We start from the raw sequence: 12,624 nt of genomic DNA on the forward strand, positions 1-12,624 counted from the left end.
ATGAATTAGTCTACTTTGTGTGAAAATACTTTTTTTAAATGTATTTGTATTTATAAGTATAATATATTATAGTTTATACATTTTGAGTGAGTAATTTAGTCAAATGTACTACAATTTAAATACACTAATTCTTTGTTGTTGTGTTGAGTGTTAGTTTTTTTGATAGTGAGCGTCTTTACACAATGGAAGACAAAATGAGTGTTAATTCCTATTGACATGAATGTGGTGTCATACCTGGGGCCTCTGCCTGGGGCCTGCAAATCACTAAGGCCGCCTCTGTTTGTAGTACCAGTAGGAAATAGTGAGTGCATCGTTGTATAAGGAACGTGCAGTGCGCAGGAGACGTGAAGGGGAAAATCGACAGAAAGAACGAAACAACTGCTGTTGGATTCTTAATACCTGCATCCATAAGAACATCACAAGAAAAATCCCACCAGAAGAGGAAAAGGGGACGCGGGAAATACAGATTGCAGGCATCATCGGTAAGGGGAACCACATAAGTATGAGCGGACAGTAAATTGTTCCCCGAATCCATTTTCCATCATATTCCACTGTCATAGGACTGAATGCAGATCCTATGTGCGCCCGCAGTAGCACAAAGCGGAGGTTTGGGAACCAAATTGTGTCCAACACCAACGCTGAAATCGGATGTACAGTACGTATTGTGCCGTTTCATATTGACCACGGTTTCTAATCACATTTACCAACGATTCATTAATTACCTACCGGATCCAGATTGCTTGATGGGGCGTCGAAACAGTTTCAACTTTTAACCCAAGGTGTGGACTTCACGGAGGAGGAAAGTGTTGAGCCAACCTGCATTGGTCTAACCTGGGAGGGCGATAAGTAATCAGCAGCGACTCACCAAAGACTAATCTGTTCAAAACCCGAACTGCAACGGACGCGTTTGGATAGCAGATGATCCTGTGCGTAATTGTTTTATAGCGGACTCCTTTTCGGGTGAAGAGCTCTTTGTTGTGATTGAAGTGACATTAGCCCTCTCTTATTTTCATGGCTTTGGAGTGCAGTAGTAGGAACAGTATGTGGAGCGAGGGGACAGTGCATGATTAGTTCGTTACAGAACGCACTTTCCTCGCCTTATTTCCAGGTCCGAGATATTGGCCACAACATAAGGACAATTGCTGCAACTACAACGAAGTCCTGTACAGAAATAGACTTTACATTAAACCATTCAGATTATTTCTCTCGCTGCTGCCATCGTAGTATGTCTGCACTCCGAAAGAAATTTGGGGACGATTATCAGGTAGTGACCACCTCATCCAGCGGGTCTGGATTCAACCAGCCGGCACCAGAGAAGAAGAAGAAGAGGCAACGCTTTGTGGACAAGAACGGGCGATGTAACGTCCAGCATGGAAACCTGGGTGGTGAAACCAGTAGATATCTTTCCGATTTATTCACCACACTGGTCGATTTGAAATGGCGCTGGAATTTATTCATCTTCATCCTTACATACACGGTGGCATGGCTCTTCATGGCCTTCATGTGGTGGATCATAGCCTACATAAGAGGAGACCTCCATCGAGCCCACGATGACAAGTATACGCCATGCGTTGCCAATGTCTACAACTTTCCCTCCGCGTTTTTATTCTTCATTGAAACGGAAGCCACAATAGGATATGGCTATAGGTATATCACGGACAAATGTCCCGAGGGGATCATTCTCTTTCTTTTCCAGTCAATCCTGGGATCAATCGTTGATGCTTTTTTGATTGGCTGCATGTTCATTAAGATGTCCCAGCCCAAAAAAAGGGCAGAGACTTTGATGTTCAGTGAACATGCAGCTATTTCGATGCGAGATGGAAAACTAACTCTCATGTTCAGAGTCGGCAACCTGCGTAATAGCCATATGGTCTCCGCACAGATCCGCTGCAAATTGCTGAAAGTAAGTGGCACTTCTATGCCTCCATATAGCTCAACAATATTTGTGTATTAAAACGTTACAAAATACTTATTTCAGACGGTGTAATGCATTTGTTTTCTTATCGTTTAATTACGCACAATTAAATATTAAACACGGTTGGAAAAGATAATGAAATACATCGTTATTAGAATGAAGGTATTATTATAAAGTGTATTATTCCCTGCTGATATAACTTTTTATTTTTTACTTTCTTTGCAAATGGGCTTACCAATGTGAATTAAAAGCACAAAGCTATTAATTCCAGACACATTTAGTGGCAATGCTATAATGTTTACATTTTTATGAATCTAAACAATTTGATTAATAAACCCATAGACCCCATTTAAGTTGGAGCGCTATAGTGGTGGTCACTGGGTTAAACAACCTTTGATGTAGCTTGACGTGCCTGATTAGCTATAGCCCTCCTCATTCGATTGACTCACTCTTGTCTATTTACTGATGATTGATCGCCTTTGATTGCTCACAAATTGTGGATGGCTGTCAGTATGGCTCGCTAGGTCGCAGTAGTTAAACTGTGTCTCTCTTTCAAACTCCATCTATGCACGCTTCCATAGTCTCGTCAGACGCCCGAAGGCGAGTTTCTTCCTCTGGATCAGTTGGAATTGGACGTGGGCTTCAGTACCGGGGCGGACCAGCTCTTCCTGGTCTCACCACTCACAATCTGCCATGTGATCGACACCAAAAGCCCATTCTACGAACTCTCCCAGAGATCCATGCAAACAGAGCAGTTTGAAATTGTGGTCATATTGGAAGGAATAGTGGAAACCACTGGTAAGTTATCACAAATACATCATTGTTCTTTCTTGCAGTATTATAGTAAAGACCATAGGCCTATTTCATGTCTATGCCCTGAGATAAAGTGGTGCGCTGTTTGGCTCAGGCTAGAGTATATGATAGCAAAAATAAATGTGTGTTAGTATGAGTGTAATAATACAAGGATGAGTGTAAAGTGAATGAGTATAATGTGAAGTTGCAGGGTTTTACTCTTAAGTGGCCAATGTTGACCCAGATGGGCTTGTCTAATGACCCCTGGGTGTTAGTGAATGTCATTGTTTGCATGATATTGGTTTTATGTGACACAGCTGGATATGTTTATAAATAATATGTTCTGATTTAATTTGATGTATGCAGTGGAAATGGCAACAAAAAAAAATGTAAATTGATATATAGTAAGTCAACATTGACAGCGGTGCTTGGTAAGAAATACAACTAAACAAGAATGCTGGTAAATTGAGTTATTTTAGAAATAATTGACTCTGTTTTTATGAGATCTCCTAAAACATATTCCAAAAGAGTTGATGTCTAGGGAACATTATTGCTGTTTTAGAATACAAACCTCACACTCTTCTGGAGGGTACACTGTAAATAAAAAATATGGTGATTACAATTGTAAGGCAACCAGCTGCAATAGGATTGTGAGTTTGCTCAACATTTGGGCATATAGCTGAACCAACATGCATTCAATTTGAGAATTTATTGGACCTTGTTTGCTTATTTACCAAACTGCCTTGCATTTCGAGTGAATGGTAGTTACCACCCATTACTGTATTTGTTAGCGACAGAGACATGGTTGTTGTATTCAATTGTTTTCAGTACTGCAGCCTTCACCAAGTGAGTGTCTAAGTGAATATGTTATCTTTAATATTAAACTCTTTATGACAATACATTACGTTTATCATAAGGCCTTTTGAGGGCCTATTTACACCCCAACACAATGGTCTCAAACTCCTGGTTTACAGGCCACAGCAAGTCTGCAAATCAGATTATGCTGGCTTGCAAAGTGCTGTGCAATTCCTATTGGAATCCAGCCAGAGTGAAGATATCCAACAACTGGACCTTTTAATATCCCGAAACCTGCATTTAGATTGATTCAGAGCTGTCGTTCTGCCCCTGAGCAGGCAGTTAACCCACTGTTCCTAGGCCGTCATTGAAAATAAAATAAATAAATTATTAAGACTTACCTAAATCATATCAACTGGAACAGCCATCTCAGTAACAGGTGCCATAAATCCAACTACTAGATTGGATTAGTTTAGAAAAAATGTATGCTATGTTTGTGTAGGATAATATTAATCAACCAATCAAAGTACATGCACAAACACGGGTATTGAAACAAACAATTCAGAAAATCTACCTGCAAAAGAGCATGCAGAGCATGATGGGGAAGGTTTTGAATTCTTTTGAGAAAACATGAATTTGTAATTTGCCTCAGCAACCGTTTTCAAATTCAGCTGACAGAGTTTGTTGAGTAAACAGAATTCAGCACATTCACTCAAATTCTAGTCCTTTTGAAGCCCACTCAACTCGCATAATAACGCTGAATAAGCAATTGGTTGAATGTACTTTTTTTACAGTGTTGCCTTCCAAAGGCAAACATGAACATGAGCATGCTGAGTGTGATGGGAGAGGTTTTGAGTTGTTTTGAGAGAAAAAAATGAATGTAATTTTACTCAACAACCGTTTTCAAATTTAGCTCACTTTGAGAAGAGTTTGTTGAATAAACAAACTTTAAACACATGAGCTCTAATTCATGTCTTTTTTTAAAAACTCCACTCAACTCACAGATGAACTCTGATTAAGCAATTGGTTAAATTGGCTTCTTTTTTTAAAAACCGTCTATACTTTGCGTTCCCCTGTGCTTTTTGAAATTGGAGACATAAATTCAACAAGAACAGGATTGCCACACGTGATCATGGTGTGTAGGCATTTTCAAACTGTTCCCTTTGAGGAAGTTAATAAAAGGTTTTCAAGGGAGGGCCTTTAAGATTGTGGAGTGACATAACTTTGTAGCAATCCTGTCTGACGCAGAACAGACCACTGCAGATTTACTTTAATCATGAAAAAGTAGGTCCTCTACTGTACGTACGTGGCAGTAGCAGACTTTACAAGTCATGCCATTAGATATCCACAAAAAAAGTCAAATTGTACATCAACTAGGAAATATCTTCAGTCCTCCGATTTTATTCAGAATCCAAGCTGTTTTCAATATAGTTTTTTATGTGTTGATCTGTAGCAACTGACACAACTCGTATAGTATATGAACAATTCATGGGGCTATTTTTTTTTATTTATGAGAGCTTACATAGGGATGGTATATAGAAAAAAAAGGTGCAGAGAAATGACTGTGATAAGTCTAACCTTACGGGAGCTGCCTTTTAAGATTCATCCTAAGAATTAGACATGTCTACATCTTCTCCCAATGTTTGGATTCATCGGTCAGTCATTATCACAGAAGATTCAAGAATGCAGATAAGATTTCTAAAACTTTCACTTAGGAGGTAAAAGGTTCACATGCATCATATGCAACTGGATACAACAGCAGAATTCGACAGCACATTTTACTATAATTGGATTTGAACATATGTTATATTTTCTCAATGTCAATGTTAAATCTAGCTAGCACTGTAATCTTGACTGGGCCAATACGAACGTACTGTATGTGTGGTATGAGGTTAAATAACAAGAAAGAGATGACGATGTGAAAACAATATGTGGTTAAAAATGTATGTACAGTAAAAGTCTAAGCCTCAGACGCTTTCATTTTGGTCCAATGTAACTCTGTTTCCATGGCAACCGCTCCTTGAGCATTCCGGATTGCAGCACTGCACCTAAACTTAGATTTTATTCCTATGGTATGGGGGGGGTGAAACGGTTTTCTATCGCGTTCATTTTCTTGGCCCAGCTCTCTCACCCCGGAGTACTTATTCATTATTAAGCTCATATTCACACAATGAGCTTCAAATCGTCATCCCACCCGTTCATGATATCATCAACTCAAAGTCAGCAGCACATGACTTCCCATCTGTTAGATTATCAGAGTTTTGAACATAATCACTGCGTGCACGAGACTATTATACCGTGCATTTGGAAAGTATTCAGACCCCTTCACTTTTTCCACATTTTGTTATGTTACAGCCTTATAATAAAATTGATTAAATCGTTTTTTTCCCATCAATCTTCACACAATACACCATAATGACATAGCAAATACAGGTTTTTAGAAATGTTTGCAATTTTTTTTACAAATAAAAAACTGAAATCACATTTACATACAGTACCAGTCAAAAGTTTGGACACCTACTCATTCAAGGGTTTTTATTTATTTTTACTATTTTCTACATTGTAGAATATTAGTGAAGTCATCAAAATGATAAAATAACACATATCAAATCATGCAGTAACCATAAGTGTGTTAAACAAATCAAAAATATATTTTAGATTCTTCAAAGTAGCCACCCTTTGCCTTGATGACAGCTTTGCACACTCTTGGCATTCTCTCAACCAGCTTCAGGAAGTAATCACCTGGAATGCATTTCCAACAGTCTTGAAGGAGTTCCCACATATGCGGAGGACTTGTTGGCTGCTTTTCCTTCACTCTGCGGTCCAACTTATCTCAAACCATCTCAATTGGGTTGAAGTCGGGTGATTGTGGAGGCCAGGTCATCTGATGCAGCACTCCATCACTCTCCTTCTTGGTCAAATAGCCCTTACACAGACTGGAGGTGTATTTTGGGTCATTGTCTTGTTGAAAAATAAATGATAGTCCCACTAAGCGCTAACCAGATGGGATGGTGTATTGCTGGAGAATGCTGTGGTAGCCATGCTGGTTAAGTGTGCCATCAATTAAAAATAAATCGCTGACAGTGTCACCAGCAAAGCACCCCCACACCATCACACCTTCTCCTCCATGCTTTACGGTGGTAACCACACATGCGGAGATCATCCGTTCACCTACTCTGCGTCTCACAAAGGCACAGAGGATGGAACCAAAAATCACAAATTTGGACTCATCAGACGAAAGGACAGATTTCCACCAGTCTAATGTCCATTGCTTGTCTTTCCTGCCCCAAGCAAGTATCTTCTTATTGGTGTCCTTTAGTAGTGGTTTCATTGCAGCAATTTGAGCATGAAGGCCTGATTAACACAGTCACCTCTGAATAGATGATGTTGAGATGTGTCTGTTATTGGAATAATTTATTTGGGCTGCAATTTGAGGCTGGTAACTCAAATGAACTTATCCTCTGCAGCAGAGGTAATTCTGGGTCCTTTCGTGTGGTGGTCCTCATGAGAGCCAGTTTCACAATAGCACTTGATGGTTTTTGCGACTGCGCTTGAAGAAATGTGGTCGAAGTTCATGAAATTCATGATCAAAGTTCTTTCAATTTTCCATATTGACTGACCTTAAAGTAAAGTAATGATGGGCTGTCATTTCTCTTTGCTATTTTGTGCTGTTCTTGCCATAATATGGACTTGATCTTTTACCAAATAGGGCTATCTTCTGTATCCCACTCCTACCTTGTCACAGCACAGCTCTAGGAATAGTCTTGTTGGTTCCAAACTTCTTCCATTTAAGAATGATGGAGGCCCCTGTGTTCTTGGGGACCTTCAATGCTGCAGACATTTTTTGGTACTCTTCATCAGATCTGTGCCTCCACACAATCCTCTCTCTTTGCTCTATGGACAATTCCTTCGACCTCATGGCTTGGTTTTTGCTCTGACATGCACTGTGAACTGTGGGACCTTATATAGCCAGGTCTGTGGCTTTCCAAATCATGTTTAATCAGTTGAATTTACCACAGGTGGCCTCCAATCAAGTTGTCACAACATGTCAAGAATGATGAATAGAAACAGGATGCTGCTGAGCTAAATTTCAAGTCTCTTAGAAAAGGGTCTGAATACTTAAAATGTTCATACATTTGAAAAAAAAAACTTTTCACTTTGTCATTATGTGATATTGTGTGTAGATTGATGAGGGAAAAAAATATACTTTAATTAATTTTAGAATAAGGCTGTAAATAAACAAAATGTGGAAAAACTAAGAGGTCTGAACACTTTCCAAATCTACTGTATGAGAGTATTATAACAACAAAAACAACAGAGCAAGGCACTTTTAATTTAATTAAAATACATGTATTAGAATGGCATGTTCAATAGAACAAACATCAAACTCAGACACTTTTCAGCATATCCTCCGTGACGATGAGTAGAATGATACAAGAACTTAAAAATTGTGTAAATATTTCAAATTAATATAACAGATAATTGTTGACTCCAAATGGTTTAGGTTTAGTTAACTGTTTGTTCTATGAATGTCAAGAAAAGTAGACTTGAAAGGATTGAGAAACAGTCTGTACTTGGGTTGCAAAATTCCTCTTACTTTCCCAAAATTCCCTGGTTTTCCCGAAATCCTGGTTGGAGGGTTCCCGTATTTCCTGCTTATTCCATCATAATACCAGAAATCTTCCAAACAGGATTTCTGGAGAAAGTCACCAGATTTTTGCAACTCTAGTCTATACACAGCTATTGAGAGTCATCATCATCATCATCATCAACGTCATGCCAGGGAACACTATACTGAATCACCGAGGTGCAATCAAATTCACTTCACTGTATGTGCAGAAGTGAAATTGCTCAGACTGCAATTGCTTCACCACTCTTCTGTTCGAAATGTTACATGAATTATACATTGTAAATCTAACATGCAATTTTGTACTTTAGGCCAATTCTCTGTCTTAATTTGAGATCATAAACTATGCCATACTTCTTTGATCAGCTCAGTTAAAGGATAAACAGGCTGTGATGTTCATTTCATGGCAAGCTGGCTTTGAATATGTGATAAACTAGAGGAAGAATTCTGTCAGCAACACAGAGTTTCTCCCTCAGAAGTTGTGTGGCACTTGATTACCACAACACTTTGCAGCTCTTCATTTAAAAAAAAAAGATGTGAAGCACTTCATTTCAGTTTTGTGTTCACTCATCAATTATGTTTAGAAAAACATTGGCACATCAGCAGGAAATGAGCTTTATGAGTAGACTGCATACACTTAGGTTGGAGTCATTAAAACTTGTTTTTCAACCGCTCCACAAATTTCTTGTTAACAAACTATAGTTTTGGCAAGTTGGTTAGGACATCTACTTTGTGCATGACACAAGTCATTTTTTCCCCAAAAATTTCCAACAGATTATTTCACTGATAATTCAATGTATCACAATTCCAGTGGGTCAGAAATGTAAATACATTAAGTTGACTGTGCCTTTAAACAGCTTGGAAAATTCCAGAAAATGATGTCATGGCTGTAGAAGCTTCTGATAGGCTTATTGACATAATTTGAGTCAATTGGAGGTGTACCTGTGGATGTATTTCAAGGCCTACTTTCAAACTCACTGCCTCTCATGGGAAAATCAAGAGAAATCAGCCAAGACCCCAGAAAAACAATTGTAGACCTCCACAAGTCTGGTTCATCCTTGGGAGTAATTTCCTAACACCTGAAGGTACCACGTTCATCTATACAAATAATAGTATGCAAGTATAACCACCATGGGACCACGCAGCTGTCATACCTCTCAGGAAGGAGAGACACGTTATGTCTCCTAGAGATGAACGTGCTTTGGTGCGAAAAGTGCAAATTTACATTTACATTTACATTTAAGTCATTTAGCAGACGCTCTTATCCAGAGCGACTTACAAATTGGTGCGTTCACCTTAAGACATCCAGTGGAACAGCCACTTTACAATAGTGCATCTAAATCTTTTAAGGGGGGGTGAGAAGGATTACTTTATCCTATCCTAGGTATTCCTGAAAGAGGTGGGGTTTCAGGTGTCTCCGGAAGGTGGTGATTGACTCCGCTGTCCTGGCGTCGTGAGGGAGTTTGTTCCACCATTGGGGGCCAGAGCAGCGAACAGTTTTGACTGGGCTGCGCGGGAACTGTACTTCCTCAGTGGTAGGGAGGCGAGCAGGCCAGAGGTGGATGAACGCAGTGCCCTTGTTTGGGTGTAGGGCCTGATCAGAGCCTGGAGGTACTGAGGTGCCGTTCCCCTCACAGCTCCGTAGGCAAGCACCATGGTCTTGTAGCGGATGCGAGCTTCAACTGGAAGCCAGTGGAGAGAGCGGAGGAGCGGGGTGACGTGAGAGAACTTGGGAAGGTTGAACACCAGACGGGCTGCGGCGTTCTGGATGAGTTGTAGGGGTTTAATGGCACAGGCAGGGAGCCCAGCCAACAGCGAGTTGCAGTAATCCAGACGGGAGATGACAAGTGCCTGGATTAGGACCTGCGCTGCTTCCTGTGTGAGGCAAGGTCGTACTCTGCGGATGTTGTAGAGCATGAACCTACAAGAACGGGCCACCGCCTTGATGTTAGTTGAGAACGACAGGGTGTTGTCCAGGATCACGCCAAGGTTCTTAGCGCTCTGGGAGGAGGACACAATGGAGTTGTCAACCGTGATGGCGAGATCATGGAATGGGCAGTCCTTCCCCGGGAGGAAGAGCAGCTCCGTCTTGCCGAGGTTCAGCTTGAGGTGGTGATCCGTCATCCACACATCAAATCAATCCCAGAACAACAGCAAAGGACCTTGTGAAGATGCTGGAGGAAACAGGTACAAAAGTATCTATATCCACAGTAAAATGAGTCCTATAAAATCGGCAAAACCTGAAAGGGCGCTCAGCTAGGAAGAAGCCACTGCTCCAAAACCGCCATCAACTGTACATGCTAATGATTGATGGGCTATTGGGAACATGCTGTGGCATTTACATGATGCTAAAGAGGTGTTCGCTAATATTTTCTGAACAAGTCCAGCCGAAAGCTGCAGTGGAACATTTTATTAGACCATTTTAAATGAGCAATTCCACGGGTTGTTGCATGGCAACCTGACTTTACATCTCGGCCGCTTTGGAAAAGATTCTTCCGGTTTTGAATATTTTAATACAACATTTTGTGACGTCTTGGCCTGCCCGGCATTTACCAACAAAAACCATCGCTCTTGATTTTGTTACAAAAATAGTAAATGCTGGTACAGCTGATTGTAGGTTACACCACACTGATGGAAAAAAAAAAATAACTGAAAAAGAGAAAGCTTTTTCTGTGGCAAGTGAAGCTCTTGAGTTGTACAGCAGTTAGTGCCTCTGGAGGTGAGCTGGAGGAAGTCTTCTGGTCTTTCATTAATGCCTCTCAAATGGCACCCTATTCCCTACATAGGGAATAGTGCCGTTTGGGACAGACACAGGCCATAACTAGTTAGTTGTGCATTGACGTGGCTAGTTGTCTTGGCTTCCTCTCTGCCCCCTCCATGGCAAACCCAAGGCTTTTTTTACGATTCACTGGTATTGGAGAACAAATTTCATCTTCCTTGTTATTGTGTTTCTGTTATTGTGTTTCTGCTATGTGTTCATGCTAAGACGTGTGTGTGTGTGTGTGTGTGTGTGTGTGTGGGTGGCATGAGACTTATGAATTGATTTAAAGTGCACTTGATGTTTATTCATATTTATCTGTGAGCATATAAATACAGTTTGTCTGTCTTGTGGACATTCTAGCATTGGATAAAGAAAGTGTTTCAGAGTTATACGTAGTATCACAGTTTGGCTTATCCTTCCCCAAATAATTTGCCCATTGATTCACTCGTCTTATAGATTATAATGCATTTTGATATGGAAACCTTGGGAACTGTGTGTTTACCGTGTTTCAATGTAAATCATTAGTTATGAGCTCCTTGAATTCTATTGCTGTATTTTCAATGGATTCTCCCATCGTTGGCTTAGTGTTGAATATTGAACAAAGATCCTGCATATTGGACAAGAAGTATGAAAAATGTAAACTTGTAATGCATAACCAAGATCAAGCGTGTATAAATATAGCTTTCTCATCTGAGATTTGGGATTAGAGGAAGGGATTTGAGGTAGGTGCAGCAGTTTACAGATGAGCTTTAGGGGAGAATAATTAACCATTTATTAACAAGATAAATTACTTTTTTGGCCTAAAAGCAAACAATTGAGTCTCTTTTCAATTCTATTTTAAATTGTTGTAATTAGCTATACAATAATATACACAAACTTCACATACTGTATTATGAATACTATTGCCCATTTGAATATTGAAACTAAAATAAGCAAAAGAGGAGTGTATCTTACACAAAGAATAGCAGCAGCATAATCCATTCAGAGGAATTGGTATATATCATGTAGCAGATTAGCCAAGTAGTTGGGAGTATGCATTGGTCTGTTTTTTTTATCATTCACTGCAGAAATAGAAAAAGGAAACACACAACTCTCTGCTTAAACAGGTATAGCAGCACGAGACAAATGAGTCACTCCAGCCCAGGGACTACAGCCTGTGTGTGGTGTCAGGGGTGGCATAGAGCTTGGAGCTTGCGATAAGGCACACAGCTGTGAAAGGATAGACAGGCCCCTGGAGAAAGTAGCCATAATTCATTCGGGAATAATTACACTCAGAGCGTGTCCCGTGCTGTTCCCCGCTCCTCCATTCAGCCCCGCACTCCAGCAGTCTGCAGTTTCAAAGGGGTTAATGTGGGTTCAGCCGAGGAAGTCAGCCTTCTGAGCAAGTGAGAGCAGGAGTCTCCAATTAAATCTAATGTGCCCAGGATCAGAGCACGGAAGAGTCACGGCCCTCCCCATGGAGAGGAACCTGTGTCGCCAGGGCGCTCTGATAAGACACATCTTTAATAGCTTCCTGTTCTCCGGTGAGTTAGTGTTCATTCATTTGTTTCATTTAACTTCATTTACGGTGGCTCTTTCACTACATGCCTCACGCATTTCATTGCATTTAGAAACCGCGTTGCACCTTTGTGTTTTTAATTACATGTTAATTGTGATTTAGCCACCAAATGCAGTGCTAGAATAATTTCTCAGTTTATACAACACAAACAAATGGTATGGTGCCAAATAAGGGTT

General features: G+C 40.3%; 1 protein-coding gene across 1 annotated transcript in view; it reads left to right on the forward strand.

The window, feature by feature from the left end:
• Positions 1 to 327: 327 nt before the first annotated feature.
• The window catches only part of LOC115108311 (G protein-activated inward rectifier potassium channel 1-like), a 30,102-nt gene continuing 17,805 nt past the window's right edge, over positions 328 to 12,624 (forward strand). The window contains exons 1-2 of the mRNA XM_029632500.2: positions 328 to 1,903; positions 2,497 to 2,713. Of these exons, the coding sequence (XP_029488360.1) occupies positions 1,064 to 1,903; positions 2,497 to 2,713 (1,057 nt within the window). The 5' untranslated portion in view covers positions 328 to 1,063. The remainder of the gene's footprint in view (positions 1,904 to 2,496; positions 2,714 to 12,624) is intronic.

The sequence above is a fragment of the Oncorhynchus nerka genome, linkage group LG3 (genome assembly GCF_034236695.1).
Source record: "Oncorhynchus nerka isolate Pitt River linkage group LG3, Oner_Uvic_2.0, whole genome shotgun sequence".
In the NCBI taxonomy this organism is placed as follows: Eukaryota; Metazoa; Chordata; class Actinopteri; order Salmoniformes; family Salmonidae; genus Oncorhynchus; species Oncorhynchus nerka.